Source organism: Penicillium mononematosum, assembly GCF_028829835.1.
Source record: "Penicillium mononematosum strain IBT 11891 chromosome Unknown utg000005l:1.0-9366267.0:1.0-9372171.0, whole genome shotgun sequence".
Taxonomy (NCBI): domain Eukaryota; kingdom Fungi; phylum Ascomycota; class Eurotiomycetes; order Eurotiales; family Aspergillaceae; genus Penicillium; species Penicillium mononematosum.
In genome coordinates, this window is record NW_026643275.1 from 7,965,525 (window position 1) to 7,984,119 (window position 18,595).

General features: G+C 50.3%; 6 protein-coding genes across 6 annotated transcripts; 2 read left to right on the plus strand and 4 right to left on the minus strand.

Annotated features, from left to right (window-relative positions):
• Window positions 1–178: 178 nt before the first annotated feature.
• N7519_011224 (mitochondrial 54S ribosomal protein mL40) lies at window positions 179–884 on the plus strand (the record flags this gene model as incomplete). Its single annotated transcript, XM_057297997.1, has 2 exons — window positions 179–404; window positions 541–884. 2 exons carry the CDS (start codon window positions 179–181, stop codon window positions 882–884), a joined length of 570 nt encoding a protein of 189 aa, XP_057145879.1.
• A 729-nt stretch (window positions 885–1,613) lies between these two features.
• Window positions 1,614–2,579, minus strand: rho2 (uncharacterized protein; the record flags this gene model as incomplete). The annotated part of the gene is made up of 5 exons (XM_057297998.1): window positions 1,614–1,901; window positions 1,965–2,156; window positions 2,219–2,224; window positions 2,300–2,378; window positions 2,545–2,579. 5 exons carry the CDS (start codon window positions 2,577–2,579, stop codon window positions 1,614–1,616), a joined length of 600 nt encoding a protein of 199 aa, XP_057145880.1.
• A 1,516-nt stretch (window positions 2,580–4,095) lies between these two features.
• Window positions 4,096–7,815, plus strand: N7519_011226 (uncharacterized protein; the record flags this gene model as incomplete). The annotated part of the gene is made up of 3 exons (XM_057297999.1): window positions 4,096–5,197; window positions 5,272–5,516; window positions 5,578–7,815. 3 exons carry the CDS (start codon window positions 4,096–4,098, stop codon window positions 7,813–7,815), a joined length of 3,585 nt encoding a protein of 1,194 aa, XP_057145881.1.
• Window positions 7,816–8,728: 913 nt separating this feature from the next.
• N7519_011227 (vacuolar protein sorting-associated protein 35) lies at window positions 8,729–11,632 on the minus strand (the record flags this gene model as incomplete). Its single annotated transcript, XM_057298000.1, has 5 exons — window positions 8,729–9,046; window positions 9,105–9,653; window positions 9,705–10,696; window positions 10,767–11,404; window positions 11,493–11,632. The coding sequence occupies 5 exons, from the start codon at window positions 11,630–11,632 to the stop codon at window positions 8,729–8,731; spliced, it is 2,637 nt and encodes an 878-aa protein (XP_057145882.1).
• Window positions 11,633–12,077: 445 nt separating this feature from the next.
• Window positions 12,078–13,350, minus strand: N7519_011228 (uncharacterized protein; the record flags this gene model as incomplete). The annotated part of the gene is made up of 2 exons (XM_057298001.1): window positions 12,078–13,049; window positions 13,108–13,350. The coding sequence occupies 2 exons, from the start codon at window positions 13,348–13,350 to the stop codon at window positions 12,078–12,080; spliced, it is 1,215 nt and encodes a 404-aa protein (XP_057145883.1).
• Window positions 13,351–13,823: 473 nt separating this feature from the next.
• Window positions 13,824–17,822, minus strand: N7519_011229 (uncharacterized protein; the record flags this gene model as incomplete). Its single annotated transcript, XM_057298002.1, has 3 exons — window positions 13,824–14,093; window positions 14,173–16,820; window positions 16,880–17,822. 3 exons carry the CDS (start codon window positions 17,820–17,822, stop codon window positions 13,824–13,826), a joined length of 3,861 nt encoding a protein of 1,286 aa, XP_057145884.1.
• Between the last annotated feature and the right edge of the window lie 773 nt (window positions 17,823–18,595).

Below are 18,595 nucleotides of genomic sequence, written 5' to 3' on the forward strand. Positions count from 1 at the left end.
AAAACGAACATGAAGCACAAATGCGTCGCAGCTAGAGATGCATGCAGCAGGAATGTTGATCCCATTAAGCGCGCGGCTAGATAGGCGGACAAGATTCTGCCGTCAAGGAATTATTCCCCGTGGAACTCAATTACATCGAGCCCTTCCCATTCCTTCCACCTAACAGACAACCATCACAATGAAGTCCTTATCACCAGCCCTCGCGTCTCTCGCGAATGTCTTCAAGATTCCCATGTCGATGGCGCCGGTCCGCCCATCAATTGCCCGGACGTGCCACGAGACCCTGAACCGCCAAACACAACAGCCCGGCCCGGTCACAGCAGCCCTGCAATCAGCGCCATTCTCGACGACAAGCGCAATGGCCGCGAGAAAGGGCAAGGGCCCCGTTGTTGACAAGCGCATCAGTACGTGCTATACCCCCGCGCCGAGCTCTCCTCCCCGAGTCCCGACCCGCAAAACCCATAACCAAACCGAACACGTCTTATAGCCAAGACCAAGAAGAGAGAACCAGAAGCTAACAACCCATTCCCAATTATTTAGCTCTAATCCGCTACTTCCTCCACCACCCTCTCACCCCCCGTCCCCTCCGTTTCTCTCGCAACCGTTACCTCCGACACTGGACCATCCACCGCGCCTGGCAATTGTTCCAGGCCCAGCAGCGCCGCAAGCACGAGCTCGAGTTGATGCGCCAGTACCAGAGCATGCAGGAGGCGTGTGAGGAGTTGCGCACTGGCGCGGGTGACGGAGGAAAGCTGTTCCGTGTCTCGATGAACAAGAAGGGTATCTTCACTGATATGTTCCCTATCGAGTATGCTCGCATGCAGACTGATTCTCCTCCTTCTGATGGCTGGAACTATGACTGGAAGAAGCCTGGACAGAAATAAAGGACTTGAGGGAGAGATTGTCCGGATTTGATGGTTTGAAGATTCATTGGACTGGGGGGCCCAGGATATATGTATCCGAGGATCAGTTTGGCGCTATGTAACATCTGCATTTCTTTTTTCATCTTGATATACTTACTAGTTTCATTCCAAGCTCTATACTATTTTCTTTGAACGGTATGCCTTTCCTGTGCGATATGCTATGACTATGTATGTGTGTATAGGTATAGGAGTGTATGGCTACAAGGTACCTAGGTATAACATGCCGAAAAGGAGATAGTTGATTATATGGTACCCTAAGCGGGTCTGAGCACAATGTATGAGAAATGAGCGCTGAAAACAAAGGCACCAGAATTACATGAAAGAAAAAGAGACCACAATGAGCGAGATCGCAATGTACTTCGGGGGATTGAATGTGAGAAGGAGGGGAATCCGGAGTTGCACGTGCATAAGCATAAGCCACAAAGAATTGACCAAAAAAAGGAAAGACGTAAGAAAAATACCTGCAAGGGAAAAGACACGGCTGAAAATAACCGGAAAGCAGACATCGTACCCAGATCAATCGACCGGGTTAGCACAAGAACCTCCCAAACACCAGTGATGCATGATACAACGGAGTGTCAATCGATATCATGGTTTACACCAAGTTGTATCAATCAAGTTCCAAGTCAACAGAAAAACCGAGCGCTGGCAGAGAAAGAGTCGGCATTTTGCACATCCCAAATTGTATCGTTAGATAACCACACAGCAAGACGATTTTCGTTTGTCGAACGTGAGCAACGCAGCCCGGGTGGCTGCCTCGAATACATCGTCAACACCCTCGCCCGTCAGAGACGAACATTCAAGATATTTGCGGGCTCCAATCGACGCTGCGGTATCGTGCCCCTCTTTCGTCGTCACGAACTTGAGTGACTTCTTGCGCATTTCCTCAATCGCTAATGGGTCTTCACGAAGATCTTTCTTCAATCCAACCAAAAGGATCGGCACACCGGGGCATCGCTCGTTTGCTTCGTCGATCCACTATTCCGCAGATCAGTACCACTGCCGATTCACTGCCGATGCTTCAATTTATCTGAGACGAACCTTGTGTTTCACATTCTCCAACGAATCAGGAGTATCCATAGCGAACCCAATCAGGAGGACATGGGCTTTCGAATAAGCCAATGGTCTCAAGCGCTCATAATCTTCTTGTCCTGCTGTATCCCACAGAGCCAATTGGACTGAGCGGCCATCGACACGGCAATCCGTCACATAGTTTTCAAATACCGTCGGTACCTAACGGGGGAGATGTCAGACATATGATTCGGAGGGGATGTATCGAGATCGAGGGTACTAACATAATGCTGCGATATAAGAACATGTTAGCCACGGACTCTGCTTCTAGAAGCTTCTTCCAGGGGCTTAAGGACTGAACTCACAGTTGGGAAGTACCCGAGGGTAAAGACGCTGAGCAAACTGGTTTTTCCACATGCACCATCACCAATGATGACAAGCTTCCTATCAAGAGCTTCAAGTTAGCACAGGCGGACATCAATCTGCCTTGAATCCCACTGGCAATGGTATCGGAAGGTGCTAGGCTGCCACTTCCAATCGGCTTGCATAATCTCCTTTGTGCCATACAGCGGGATGTAAGACACCATCTCAAAAAATGGGCTACACATACCTTCGCATCACATTATCATCCTGCTGTTGCGACATTATGAAGGTTGCGGAACCCTTTCGTGATACACAAGGGTAATGGGAGAGCGGAGGGTGTTGTGGATCAGCGAGATGACGCGGAGTTCCGAGTCAGATTTCAGCTGATTACGAGAATTGGCGAACACGGATAGTAAGGAAAGACCAGCCCTGGGCCGATAGTGCCCAAAAGGATTACGGAGAGAAGATGAATTGGTGGCCTGAAGATGCACCCAAACAGTGACGTGACGAGTTGATGGGGAGGGGGGAAAAGGTCGCGCTGCGGCTGAGGCTAATGATTGGGGGGGGATTTTTGACGTAGACACGAGAATCCCTGGACAACCTCAAAATAATAGGGGGTTTTAAAGAGAGAGGAGAAGGGTAGAAATTGAGTGAGCGGAAGTTTTTTTTTTTAGAAAAAGAGGCGCAAGCTGAAGAGGAAGATAAGATGAAGGGGAAGAAGGTACAATTACGGAGTAGTACTCCAAGCGGAGATTTATTAAGGCTCACGCCGAGACTATAAAGGGGACTAGTATATAAATATTAATAAGAGATGGGTTTCTCCTCGGTTTGATCATCCTATGGGGATCCTTTTTTTTGTGCCCTTCTCTTGTTTATCACCTTGGGAGATATTTTTAATTAGCGCTCTCCATGTGAGACAGCTCGGTGGATCAGAGCGCTCATACTTGTGCCCGTTTTATCTCTTCACCGCCTAATTAGGGGATATTGCTGGCAGTTCAAAGGCGGGCATGTCAAACATCATGTGACTCAAATAGTTATGATCAACATGGAAGCAGTGAGATGTAGACTGTTTTATTCTTGTAACCAATGCATGATAGCTTGACTGCAAACCTGAACTAGCTGAGCATTTGAACTTTGCTACATCACTACGCTTGAAAGATATTCTTGCAATCAAAATACTGCTACTTAAGCATACAATTTGTGATTGAGGCCTGACGGTTAAGGCACCAGCTCGCTTGCGGCGGCTATCCCGTTGCGGCGGCACGACAACCAGCCAGAAGGCTGGAAAGCCCATCACTCCATCCATTCGTTGGCGTTCGATCTGTCGTACCTCTTGCCTCGGCGTTCACTCAACCTTAATATCCTTTCAAGGTTGTTGATCCTAGCTTTGACTCATTGTTTGTTTTCCTCCGCTGGTTTGTCAGTGCCTGCAGGAGCTAATCCGAAGCGCAGACACGTCGTGACCCGCCGGGATCATTGTCTTTCAACCCCCCTCCTCCCGTGTCCTTATCCTATCTCACCCCTCACGTTTGCCACTACGGAAGTGCCTTTTGAGCAAACAACAAAGAACGCGATTGACTCTTTGTGCGTGAATACGCCAAGGGAATAATTCCGGTAAGTTCGCACCAGATCGTGGAATCACCGGAGCTTTGTTGGTAGGGCTCTTTGGCTCTTCCGTTCTCCGCTTTCCCTCCTCATTCTACCACCCACCTTCTCTGGCCTTGCTCTTCTAACTCAAGGCTTGCTCTGACGGTATTAGTATGCTGCTGAGGCAGTCCCTGCAGCTTATTTCACCACCATGGCGACCCATATGTCAGCAACTCCGCTTCCAGCAACCAACGGCCAGACCCACGCGCGGGGTCCTCAAGGCGCTACATCGACCGGACCGGCCGCAACATCTGCGCCTTCTGTGAATCGCAAAAAGCAGAAACGTCGCCAGAAACAAGCTGCTCGCTTAGCCGCCGAACATCCTGATGCTTACGCCCCCGGAGATGCGGACTCACGAGCAACAGATGAACAGCGCTCCTACAATGAAGACCACGAATATCACCTCGACGATCACCCCCATTCAGCAAGCAGTGATCATTATGTATTTGCGCCACCAGAACATTCCCGCGGACCCACGATGAACGGACCCGACGGTCACCACGCTGCCTTGGGCGAGACATCGAAAAGGAAGAAAAATAAGAAAGTGCGATCCAATTCCCAGAACCATGCTGATCGTAGCTCAACTCCGCTTTCAAACCCGTCTGCCACTTTCTCCCACCCTCCTCCGCCTCCTCAATCCATGCCATACATCAGTCGATTCACCGGAAAGCCTATGAAAAACAGCAGCATCTGGAACCAGTCAACTCTAGAAGAACGGGAAAATATCAGGACCTTCTGGTTTGAGCTCGGCGAAGAAGAACGACGCCAGCTTGTCAAGGTGGAAAAAGATGCTGTTCTGAAGAAAATGAAAGAACAACAAAAGCACTCCTGCAGTTGTACGGTTTGTGGAAGAAAACGAACCGCGATCGAAGAAGAGCTAGAGGTCCTCTATGACGCATACTACGAGGAGCTGGAACAATATGCGAATAATAATCAAGGCGCATTCGACGAAGGAGCTCCTATCATCCCTCCTCCACGACTCTATCAACCACCCCTTCGAGCCCCAGGGCAGCATACTAGGACGCACGGCCAGTTTCACCCGTCACGGAGCCGGGTCCAGGAGCTACCCGAAGACGACGAAGATTTAGAAGAGGATTACGACGAAGAAGAAGAAGAAGAGGAGGATGACGAAGAAGACGAGGACGAGGAAGAGGATGACGAGGAGCTGTACAGCGACGAAGATCTTGAGGATGACGAAGCTCGAGCAGCCCGCGCTGATTTCTTTGCATTTGGGAACAGTCTAACTGTGAAAGGTATGCAACAAGATTACCTGGTCGATATTATAAGGGTTTGGCGTCTAACTTTGGATACTTACCATTTTCACTAGATGGCATTCTTACAGTTGCGGACGATCTCCTCAAAAATGATGGCAAGCACTTCATCGATATGATGGAGCAGCTGGCCGAACGAAGAATGCAAAGAGAGGAGGATACACAGTACGGAATGGCAGCTGCTCATCAGTCCTTCCATGGGCATAATCATGGTCCTCTAGATGATGAGGACTACGATGATGAAGAGGATGATGAGGATTATGATAGTCAAGAGGAAGAAGAGTTCGACGAGGACGAAATGGTACGGGTCTATGATCTAGGATGTGATATTGTTCGCGCAAATTTGCTAATAATAGTAATAGGATGCCATGACCGAAGAACAGCGCATGCAGGAAGGACGACGGATGTTCCAGATTTTCGCCGCCCGGATGTTTGAGCAACGAGTTATGACAGCATATCGAGAGAAAGTTGCCGAACAGCGTCAGAAACAGCTAATTGACGAGCTCCTCCAAGAGGAGACGTTGAACGAGCAACGCAATGCGAAAAAGGCCCGGGAAGCACAAAAGAAGAAAGACAAGAAACGATTGCAAAAACAAGCGAAAGAAGAGGAGAAAGCCCGCCGGGACGCTGAGAAGGCAGCTGAGGAAGCGGCTGCGAAGGCTGCGCAAGAGAAAAAGCTCGAAGAACAGCGACTAAAGCGCGAAGAGCAACGGAAGAAACGAGAAGCTGAAAGAAAGGCACAAGAGGAAGAGCGTGCTCGCAAAGAAGCCGAGAAGCAGCGAAGGCTCAAAGAAGAACGGGAACGTCAAGCTGAAGCTGAGCGCAAGCAACGAGAACAAAAGGAGGAGAAGAAGAGGCGAGAGGAAGCCAAGCGCAAAGAAAAGGAAGAGCGTGAGGCCTCTGAAAAGAAAGCCAAAGAGGAGCGTGAGCGCAAAATGCGCGAAGAACGGGCGAGAAAGGACAGAGATGCGGCACGAGAGCAGGAGATCCGAGATCGTAGTGGAAAACGTGAGCAAGTCAGAACCTCGCCACCACACACTCTGCCAGGAGTCATCCCATACAATCTCCAGTCTCAGGCCCCTCCTGGTTTCCTGCAATCTCCGCATTATCCCACGGCGACACCTATTGTTCCCAAGGTTTCGACCCCGGGGCGTCCTCGCCAGCAATCCCACCATGGCTCTTCTACATCATCCCCTCACTCGCAACCTAACAGCGCCGATTCCTCTCACCACCCCTCCATTTCCCCACGTTCCATGGGTCATTCGCAGTCAGGAGCGACTTTTGGTACCAGACAAGGTTATCAACAGCCTCCTTTGCACCACCCTCAGCCTTCCGCTCCTCTGTCCCCTCTAGGGCGCACAAATCCTTCAGCATTTGCTGGCCTCGGTGGTCTACCGTTCAGCCCCCCGGGCATACCAGGAATGGCTCCGCGATCGACTCACCCTCCAGAATCGATGTATTCGTCGAATGCTGGGATGATGAACCCTTTGCGATCATTCAATGGGTCTGGTGGAATTCCCGCGCCGCCTGGGATGAACGGTGTACGCCCCATGCCGCCGAACCGAGCGTTCCCACCTGATTCTGGACACGGGCTTCCCTTCGCTGGCAACCATGGAATGCCTGGGGCATTCCCTCTGCAGCAAGCCGGTCTGTCAAAAGCCCATTCCAGGCAGCCCTCTCTTTCATTTGACCGTTCCCCGTTAGAGTCTGGGACCCAGCCATTCCCCATCACACGGCCCAGTCCTATCAAACGCCCATCCAGCTCCGCACAGGACCGACAGAACAATGGCAATGCTTCCGTGCAGCAAGATGTGGATGGCTTGAGTGCTCATCTAGGCAGCAGTGCGCTCCTTGATGACACTGATGCTACATATCCATCAAATCTGTCTCAATCATTGCCTGGTGCCCCCGCACCTGGGCCATTCCCGGGCCCAACGCGAGCAAGCTTCCAAGGATCGTCCTTGTTCTCGGATCCTCTAGGATCCCCGCAGAATAACTTGCCAGCTGTTTCTCCCATGGGCAACCCCATGGGCAACAGTACATGGGGGGCGGCGCCCTTCGGAGGCTCTGCCTTCCCTTCCACATGGAGACCCGCCCCTGCCGGAACTGGCTGGCCTCCCAATAATGCCTTCGCAGCGGGTGGTCATCATCGGCCCCACACTTCTCGGCCCGTTACAATCCGCCTGTTGGTCATCCAAGCATGCAAGCACCTGAACTCAATGACCAGCCCGCAGAAGGGTGCTGGGAGCTTCCATGATGTGAACCTTGTTCTCGGTCAGGTGGAACAGCTGCGCAACTCAGGCGAGCCGTCGATCTCTCTGGATGAAATGCTTGATATCTGCGATACAGAAGGCAGTCCGCAGAATGGCGGCGGATCATTCTCTATCAAGGAAGGCCCGAGTGGCAAGTCCGTCCGGTTCGAGCCCGATCCCAACAGCGCGGCCTCCGGTCATCGGGGTAGCATTGTGCCTGGCGATATCGGCAGCCCGGTCCCTAGTAACAGTCACCCAGCCCCCTTCAGCGGATTCGGTGGACCCTCCGTGCTGCGACAGTATGCTTCGCCTCCGACTGGCTTATTTGGCGGGACTTCTCTATCCTGATCACGACTTGATGCCAACTGGGCCTTGGGATGAATCTTCTTCTCGGCCTCCTTTCCCGCACTCTTGCTGGAACGACTTTGAAATGCCCTCATCTATTTCTTTTTCATTTCCTTTTTTTATTGAAGCGTCATGGATTAACGTCATACTCACACATCTGTCTACATCTTTCTACCCGAAAGAGTCACTGCTATTGATATGGGTTGTTTATTTGCTTGGTATTTTTCCAATTGTTTGAATGCTTTACTTTTAAGTATGGCATCCGGGTTTGTTTATGTACGGTATGAGTCTCTGGCCTTTCTACATTATGCAGCGATATCCGTGGAGATAGGGTTAGTCTCCCACTCCGTTCATCGTCTTGACCAATTGCATGATCGAAGGTTTCTTCGGCTTTCGCTTGCTGGCTTTTTTCGCGTAGAACGTAAGTATATAGGATACATAGGTAGTAGCGTAGAGCTGCGTCTTTGGTATTACGTGCTATGCAGATAGGGTTTATATATATACCCCAGATGTTAGGTAGTGGCTGGCTCCTTATGGATGAGATCATATTTTCCATTACCTGACCCCTCGGGGCTGCCCAGGTGCTTAGTTGTTCTACAAATGGGGAAAAGAAAGAGGTTGTTCATGGCCGATACAAATCACGTTGAAAGGGTATGGTGTTATACGGAGACAATGATACACTTGTATATACTAGGGATGAAAGAAGACCGAGGAGCAGTAAGAGGAAAAAAAGCAGGCTTCCAGGAACAAAAGAAAGACAAAAGAGACCAAGGAAATAGAGTAGAGCAGAAAACAAGCCCTGCCAGGGGATGAACACAGGAATCCCACGTGGCACATCACATACGTACACTGCTCCTTGAAGATAACCGGAAGATGTGTGTCCTGACTAAGATGGCCTAGACATTCATCTTGACAATTACTTTGGTGGATCCGTAACAATGCCTTCGTATTCGCGAGAGCGAATATACTCCAGCGTGCGTTCAAAGTGGCGCTTCGGGGCGTCAAGATTAGCATTTTGCTCATCTTCGGTCGTCTGCAGGTTGGAGTGGATGAGTTCGATGAGACCGTTCAGATACTTGGTAGTTACGGTCTCGTTCTGCTGGTCGAAATAGTAGACGTAGCGGTTGAGGATTTCCACAAATAGCTCGACGGAGACAGCAGTGTCCATGCAGGCGTCGGCCACACGGAGGGCGCGCTGGAGGCACTCGAGTACTCGTTTGCCGTCACGGTAGAGCTGCAAAGTTGACGTCAGCTAAGAGATAGTAAGACATTGGAATTGGAGATAAACTTACATCTTTGGGATCTTCTTCTCCACGTTGAGGGTTCTCGACTACCCACCAGAGGTGGCTTGCGAGGTACACCGCGCGGCATTGATCGGGCTTCTTGAGGAGTTTGCTTCCATGCAGCGCAGCTTTGGTAATGAGTGTGTCGTAGTTCTCCTTAGAGAATCCACGACTCCCATGTAGGGCGCCTGAAATGATGCATACGGCCTGGAACTGGGCGCGCGAGTCACTGATGGCATCTTCATAGATGGTGAAAGCCTGCGCGAAGAACTCGTAGCTGACTTCCTCAAATCCTGTCTGATCGGCAATCTCACCACACATGACAAACAGTCGGAGTGCGAGATCCGCGCAACCTGGATTTACGCGCTGGTACAAATTGTTGACGCTCTGGTGCATGAACCGGTATAGAGCTGACGACTGTGATTGCCAATTGTCGTCGTAATGCTCGCGCGACTTCAGTTTGCGGGCCAATCGGATCGAGGCCGTTATGATTGCAGGAGTGGTATAGCGGATTCGTTCGTTACCATCGGCGAATGCCTTGCGCGTTGCTTGGAGAAGCTATCACAGACTGTTAGTTATAGGTATAAAGCATATGGCAAATGACCCTACCTTGAGCTGAGTGTCATTGTCCGATGCCTGAATCAAGTGCACGAGTCTCGCAAGCCACCCTTGCTCTTCTACCGTCTCGTCAGTTTCTCCTCCCCGCCGTTGTGACTGTGACCCAGGATAGCCAGCAGACTGCTGCATGCCTTCCTTGATCAATACTCTTGCCGTCTGGAGCACACGATCGAGATTTTCCGTTGTGGATACCAAGATCTTGTTCTTCAAGAGACTGCGAATGACCTCGCCAGCAACAGCCCTCCTTGTGGGGTATGACTGTGAGGTCAGCAGTGGCAGGTAATGTGGCAATGCCAAGGCTGTGAAGATCGAGATGTAAGATTTGAGAGGAGCATTGAGAAGGTGGAGGATGTGTTGTTGGGTTGGCGCCGAATGCAAATGGGCATGATCAGTGTATTCGGCAGTCTTTTGCGTCGCGAAGTCCAGGACTTGGTCAACATACTCTAACCGGTCTGGATAAGTATTCAATGCCAGATTGACAAGTGATACCAACAGCGCCATGGTGTCTTGAATCGGCAGTGCGCGGGTTCTGATCAAATTGACCACTTGATCGTAGAAGATATCGTACAGCTTGATTTCTGCTGGAATACCAGGCTTAGCGTCGTCCCCATTCTCAATCTGCTTTTCTTCCGTTGGCGGTTCAGCAGCCTCGGCCCTTTCTTTGGGTGTTTCTGCTTCGCCGTTCTCGGTACCATTTTCCTTGGAAATTTCATCGGCACCGGCGTCCTTTGCTTGTTCGGCTTTGGTCTCTTTGGCAAGCTCGAGCTTCTGCAATAGCTTAGTGACAGCTTCTTCCTCACTTTGTTTCCGTGCCTCTGGTTCTACTGCCGAATCCGCTTCCCTTGCCGCATAAGAAGACAAACGGTCCATAAGACCAATGACGATTTTCTTCAGATCCACGTGCGGGTTAAGTCTGGCGATGGCAGATAATAGAAGGTCCAAGGTGTGCAGGTGGAACTCATCTGGGAAGACCTTTGTGATAACTGTTGATCAGATTAGCAAATGGACCAAGCAAGAGTATCTTCCGAGAGAAAGGAGATCAGAGAGCCGTACCTTCCAAGAGATATTCTTGCGCAAGGACATCTCGGCATTGTACAACCTGTTCCAGAAGAGCTTGCAAAATACCAGATTTGTACCCTTCAAGATCAACCAACTGGCTGAGTCGAACAATGTTGCTACCGACGAGCAGCTCCAATTCGCGTCGTTCTTGTATGCGCCTATCCCGCTCTCGTGAGGGGCCCTGGTGCTGAAGTCGAACCCAGAGCTTGTTCATTTCCACGAAATTCGTCAAAACAAAGCTGATCGAATCCTGCATATTACCCTCTGGGCCATCACCGGTTCCCGAGGGCAAATAATCCCGTGCTTGACCGGAGAGGTAGTATCGCAAGAACAGGCCACGGATTGGGTGCTGAACACCTCGGCTCATCTCCATCATATCCTTCATGATCTCCTTGACCGGCGCATCTTCGACGGACATGTAAACCGTACCCACAGTTATCATCAAGTACAATCGGGGGACGATGTTGCCGGCATACTGAACGAGCTCATATAGGTCGGCAAGGTGGTTGACGGGGTGGTTCTCCTTTAGGTAGACGGAAAGGTGTCGCAGCGCATCAAAGACAGCCATGTACAATTCGTAATACTGCTTCGGGCCGAGACTGGGGGTTCGTAGTTCGGAGACAAGAGTCGATCTGCAGAGGTAGATTTCAAGCTGTTAGCATATGGACTCAATGCGCACGCTCCGAGGTCGCTGCCTGGGCAGTTTCAATGGGAGCTCACCCGCATTTCAGCGCGTCCATGAGCTTTCCAGGAGTCTCTAGACATTTGCGCATCAGACTCGACTGCTGCCTCACCACCCCCAATGCCTCCTCGAGGAGGCGGTTCTGGTCCTCGGTGACGGGTGGTGGGCTAGCCATCATTGAACGGGTGAGGGGCGGAAGCTAGGAGGAGAGCAGGGGTGAGCACATGCAACGCAAAGACAATGAGCTAGCGAGAAATGGTCAATTCATAAGACAAGAACCAAGGTGGGAATAATGGTGGAGGGGGGGAAGAGCGGAAGGAGGTTGAGTGGAGGATAAGCTTGGGCGTGACACCTTGAGACTCCCCGAGACGTCACCCGTGGACTTCCTACGACAGTCGATAGCGACTCCTCATAACATCTCACCCCTTATATTGCCACGGCTTTCATTTATACAGCTTCAAATGTTTTTACTTCTATATCTCTGTGATATTTTAAAGGCCATCGAGGCAGAAGAATTCAACCTATTTTTTTATTACCTGCCGTACGGCAGCAAATTGGGTTGCCTGGTCACAAAGAATGAGCGCAAAGTCTTCTCTCTCCCTTCTCTCCCCCTTCTCTCTCCCCTAAAGATTCAGTCTCTCCCTATCCTGATCCCAGTCCTGCGCCAGTGTAACTCCCTCCGCCAATTGAGAATCCTCGCCTCCCACCGGGGAATCGCACTCGGGGCAGCGGCTCGTCTCCCTAGCTAGACCACAGTCCCCAATGGTAAAGGGATGTCCGTTGCGACAGTAGTACCAATGCCCAGTTCCTCTAAACTCTTGAGCCATTGCCGAAATGACTGCCATGCGTTCCTCGTTGGTGATAATTGTGTAGAATGTGCCTCCACGCAACATTTTCTCGACGCTGTGAACTTCATCTGCTAGTCCTTGTGTCTGACCCGGGTGCGCATCGCAAAGACCTTTAGCTTCCTGAATGGCAGCCTGGCCTTGCTTCAAGATAGAGTTCCTCTTCTCTGGTGTCAAGCAATGTGCCCGTTCGAGGGCATAGAGCTGCGCTAGGAAAATATGACCTTCTGCCTGCTGCAGAAGTCGATGGTGAGTGATCGCTTGCTGGATGAGGGTCTGGCAATCATCCTTGATTTTCTGTTGATCAAGCTCGAATCGAGGTGTTACCTCGCTTGGGCGTCCTTGGGAAACAAGACTCAAAAGGTCAACGAGCAAAGCAATGTCCAGACGGATTAAGAGGGCGGTGCCCTGTAGGAAGCCTTTGGTCTGAAGCACACTTTCGACATAATCAGTGTTCATTCTGAGTCCTTGGCGTTGTCGGGCGTTATCGATCATTCTCCGAACTCTTTCGAACGGTTGCTCCTCGGGTCTCACGCGACGCCTATAGAGATCGACGCGCTTTCGCAGGTCAAGGATGGAATCCCACCGACCTGGGTTTGTGCTCTGGATTATTTCTCCCATGCTCTGAATTTGATGGCTTCGCGGACCGGAAATCTCAATCAACGCTGGCCACGGATACTTTCTTCGACCCTTGGTTGCATGTAATTCATGGACAAGCTGGGGAAGTTCCTGTGCAAGAGGGACATATTCCTGGTTGAGTAAGACGATCAATTTTTTTCGTCGACTCGTCGAGGATAGCTCGACGAACCAGCCGGCCATATCGGGCAATATCTCTCAATGGGCCACGACAGGTGGCGCATGTTTTGATGTCTTGAATAGAGAACGGTTTCAATGATACCCAGATAGAGACTGGCTTGCCACTGGCATCGATCTCGTAGTAGCTAGCCATGTCCATTTGTGCATCCATGTTTTCAATTGTCAAGAAATGTCCGCATTTGGGGAATACGCATGGGTTCTCGTCCAGGTTGATTTCTTTGTACGTTTGACCCATGATGAAGTCGACTTGATGATTTCGGATGTCCTCGTTTCCGCAGGTTTGGCAGAAGGAGGACGAAGGACATTTCTCTCCACATACGGATGGGCACTGGTGTCCACAAGCCAGCTTCTTCTTGCACCGCTTGGAACATGGAACATGATCACAAGGGGCTGCACATGGCATTGAGCAGACGCTGTGAGGGCACGCTGAAAGGCATTTTTCTTCTGCGCAGGGAGTACACGGCTCGTAGCATTTTCGCGGGCACTTGGAATGGCCGCAGTGCACTTCACAAGAAGCTTTGCAAGGAGGACAGGGCTTCTCACCGTGGCAGGGAAGGCTGCATGTGTGAGCGCAAGTAGATTGGTTCCGGTCACACCGTTGTTCGCAATTTCCATGATCGGCTACAACGCTCTCAGGTCCTCTAGTGACGCAGCGGTAACACATCTTCTTGCACAAGTGTCCACAGGGCAAGGGGCTGCGACATTGAGCTAGGCAGCGATAGTATTTTGTTTCCACATCGACGTGGCATGGCAGTGAGACGACATGGTTGCAGCCTGGGACCGTCTTGTCCACACGTACCAGGCAGCAAACTGTCGAGACATCTTGATGTTGCCAGCAAGGAAGGTTTGGCATTGGATGGCCACATGGAAGTTTTCTGTGCTTTTGATATACGTTGACCATGCACCTTTCCGGGCAAGGGTCCCCGCATCGCCTAGAGCACGAATGATTGCAGCCACTAAGCGGTCGAGGGCAGCACTCTAGGCAAAAGACAGCGTTGTGAAGAATATCCGAATGGCATTTTTGAGCGCAGGCATGTCCACAGCTAAGCCGGTTGACGCAGCGCAAGTTGCAGCCTCCTTCGGGAGAGAACTTTGGAAAATCTTCTGGCGTCGAAACCGCAATTGGTGTATCTGGATGGCGAGGGCATTGCAGCTCCAGGGCCTTTCCGATATTTTGATCTTGCTTCAAAATATTTACGACTTGAGCCCACATGGGAACATGGATCGAGGTCTCCGAATTGCCGATGATGTACATACCGTGTTGTGCTCGCGACAACAGAACATTGATTCGATTGGAAGTGCGTAAAAAGCCGCATTTGTTCTGTGGGTTGCTTCGGACTAGAGATATCACAACAACCTTTGCTTCTTCGCCTTGGAAGTTATCCACGGTAGCGACGCGAAGAGTCTGTGACAAGGCTGCTTTAATCATGGGTTTGTGCTTCACTTCATAATCCCCATAACCCGCCTGCTTGAGGTCTTCTTGATCACGGTCGCCTACTACAATGGCAAAGAGTTCATCTAACCTTTTCCGTAGTCGGTGGAGTTGGCCCAGATATGGAGTCAACACTGCAATGTCTCCGTGCTTGTATTCACCTTGTTGAATAAGATGGTTGACCAGCAAAACGGTCATGTCGATCTCATGACTGTTCCAGTGAGAGGTTGATATGGCATCGGGGTCGGACGCTCCCTCTCGCTGTCGGTGATCCAACCAGAATAATCTTTTCCGCATCCCCATAATATCTGGGTACTCCAAAACAGATGGAGCATCCTTCAACTTCGGATACAGGGTTTCGCGGATCAGCCGAGCGATAGATGGATGCATTCGCCGCTGTGTTTCCAATGTGCTGAAAGGAGCTCCACAGTCCATGGGGCTTTTGTTCGAGCTCACCAGTCTTTCAAACAAGGAGATATCGAGTGAGTACTGCGTACCACCCTGAGGATTCTCGCTAGAGAGATCGTAATTTTGGACCTGAGGGCGGAGTTGTTGCTGATCGCCGATGAGGATTGCATGGTCAACAGATGGTAGGAACGCCGTGAGCAGATGTGATTCAAGAACTTCTCCAGCCTCCTCGCACAGCATAAACTTGCATGGAAGTCTTCGGAACATATCCAGTCTACGGGCAAGCCCCGCTGTAGTGGCGCCAATGACATCTGCTTGAGCCAGGCAGCGAAGGTGCATCTCATCCTGGACGCTATCGTACCCCTGTTTGGCAGCACTGTGAGATGAAACGATTCGCCTAACTTGTTCGTCAACTTCTGCCCGGTAGTCACGACACCAATGGTCGTAAAGATGCTGTCGTTCTTTTCGAGACATTTCGAAGACACTGACGTCCTTGAGTCGGTCCACAGGCCGTGCACGAGCATTGTCTTTAGCTGCTGAATCAAGCCAGGACTTGATCGTAATCTGGGGATTGTCGGTTTTCACTCCCAAGAACCCATCTTCTTGGACCAGCGAAAATAGCTGATCGTGATGGCCAGGGTCTGTCCGCTGGATATAGGACTTGAGACGAGCAATGGGGATTTCCCGTTTCAGGTCAAGGGCACGAAAATCATCCTCACACAGCGAGAGTCTCTCAGCTGTGCTCCATCTTTCTTTCTTCTCCATCTTTGTTCTTGTCGTATCTTTCGCAACAGTCTGAAGGTTGAATTTTTCCAACCTTTCCGACTTGGACTGGGATCCAATACGAACAATTTGCGATGTCACATTGTTGTCCAGTAAGGCCTCAAGAAGCTGGTCGAGAGCATGGTTGGTATATGTGACACATAATATGGGCCCTAATCTTCCCCTGGTAGCTTCTTTGTTTGCCAACAAGACTTTGACAAGAGCCACACCAGTGTAGCTCTTGCCGGTACCAGGTGGCCCTTGGATTAAACCGAGCTTTCGCTTCAAACAACTGATCAATGCGTGAGCCTGCGCACCATCCAAGGTTGAATGATCCTGTACGTATTTCACGTCAGATGGTTGATCAACGCGGACGTAGAAATTAGTATCATTCTTCATGAGGCAGCGGAGATTGAATGCAAAGCCAGGCTGGGAAGCATACAATGGAGGAGCCATGTCGGATATGTTGAAATCATCAAAGACCCATGGAACAAACAGCTCTGAGAAAGGTAGGTTTTGGGCCAACTTCATTGATTGGAGTGCTTGAAGCGCCGGTTCAAATGCTGGAAGAATGACTCCTGGGAACTCCACCAGAGACATAGCGGTCTTTTTAGGACCAAAAAGGTCCAGAACGACTTGCGTATTGGTGTACCGAGAATCAACCGGCATCAACATAACAGAGCCTCTCGTGGAACTCTTCCACAACGTTTTTGGCTCTGCCTTGTTCTGTGAGGGGACCTGATCCTGTGGGAGGGCATTATCCTTTTTGCGCCTGGGTGACATGTCACGATGTGTCACAGTGCAAAACAACACCACGTCCTTTTGAACGATCAGACACACAAGCGCACCGGGCTGTAGACGCTTCGAGTTCTGCCACCACATCTCTCGGGCCATGGGTGAGTAGTTTGTTACTCCGGCAGGCTGAGGGAAGTCGACTTCGAAGTAAAGACCCGAAAGCCAATTGAACTCAAGGTTGGCCACCAAGCACTTAGGATATACGAATTTGCGCAATTGTGACTGCTGGGCACGCGGACTCAGTTCGTGGTGGATTGCATCTCGAAGTTGACCGACGGTGTCTTCTCGTAACAACCGAAAGTTTCGATCTAGCAATCCGTCGATACCATCAATATGCCATTGAACTGGGTTATTGACGGGCAAGTACTCCCCTCGAGGGCTGCAGATTTCTTCGAAGCTAGGCATGATCTTAATCTGGCAGATGTCGTCAAAGTCATTGTTGTGTCTGCCCCGGGAGTCTCCCGATTGGCGACAAAAGCGGCTTTGCTTTCTTTCTTCACTTCCTTCTCTGGTGTACCCGTTGAGAGCGACTTTCCAGTCTCCATACGCTGAAGAAGACGACCAAGGTGAAGCCGAGATTGATAAAGTCGACAGCTCATGCCATTCTTGTCATTCATCGAGGCGATCACAGTTTCAAATCTGTGTGCCACGTCATGCAGACAGTCCTGGATAGGGGCCGTAGAATTCAGGTCTGCGATGCGGGAGAAAGTGTGTAGAGATGCCTCCAGTAACATGGCGCTGCCTGCGTTGGTGGTGTCCGTTTCGAGAACACCACAGATGAAATTGAGCCATCGCGCTGCTCTAGATCCGTCGATCCCAAACAAGACATTGTAGATTGTGCCCACTGCCTGCTCCAGTACCAGAGAGGATACAACCTCGGGATTTGTGACTGTCTCTAGAAATGGTAGCACCTGAGTCTTGAAAATCAGATCTCTCGTTGTGGCATCCATGCCTTCGAAATTTTCCTGAACAAGGTCCAAGATTAGGCGCAAGCCATCTTCACTCGCCAGTGTCCGGATGACTTCTTGTCGGATGCTGGCATCAGATTCAATCAGTTCCCTCGCTTTCCGGAAGATAGTCGTTTTCTTCCCAGAGGACGGACGAATGACCGCTGTGCGTAGAGGAATGCTGCCTTGCCATGCTCGAAACGCTTTTTCTGTATTTGGCAAGCCACGATCTCGTCGGGGCAAGGGCCCAGGACGTTGAATCTGGCTGGTTGAAATTTTTGGACTGCGGCTTTGGCCATTGCTCACATGAGCAAATTTGCAGTTTTTCCATTGGCAATTGCCTCTGGCGAAGTCACGGCACATCCTTTTATAGGTTAAGTTGGTTAGCATCTTCCGCATATTACTCAGAAGGCTTTCCAAATGTGTTCAGGTATCTCTCAAATCGATTGTCATATGTTGCGGAAGTAAGAGAGATCTAAATCATACCTTTGGGAGTCCATGATCTGGTATCATTTCCTGGTCAAGTGCTTGGTAGAAACAAGATGCTGGAGAGGAAGATCTCTAGCTGGTTGATATCACAAGAAGATGTGATTTATGGAGGTCAAGGAGGTTGAAAGGAATGCAACGTCCTGCTTTCCAATTGTTGTTTGCTGTGGGATATGGAAGCCCTAGAACGTATGAAAGAATATGATAGAAAGCAAGAGGGTGAAGGAGAAGGAAAGCAAAGAGATATAATTTTCAAACTTGTCAGGTGCCCAGGTGCTAATCACCCATTTACATAATTTTCCAAGGTTGCCCCGGCATTTGCGTAAGCTTCTAGATATACGTGTATTGGACTGGTATCTTCGTTTTTGACTACCTATATGATATGCTCGATTGCACCGGGCAAAGAAGCGATAGCGAGAAATTAAGCAGCTCACTTTACTTTCTATCTGTATGTGGCTAACCCTGGGCCCTGGCTACTTACCTCTTTAGGTAGGTGATCTCACATTTAGATTAGGAGAGAAGACTCCAGGGCCGGAGTTGGGTACATTGTTAGCCAACAAAAGCAAAAGCCATCTAGCGTGATGAAGATACGAGGAAGTGCTTATGAACATGTAATAAACCAGAGATAAATGCTTTCAATGACTAACTGC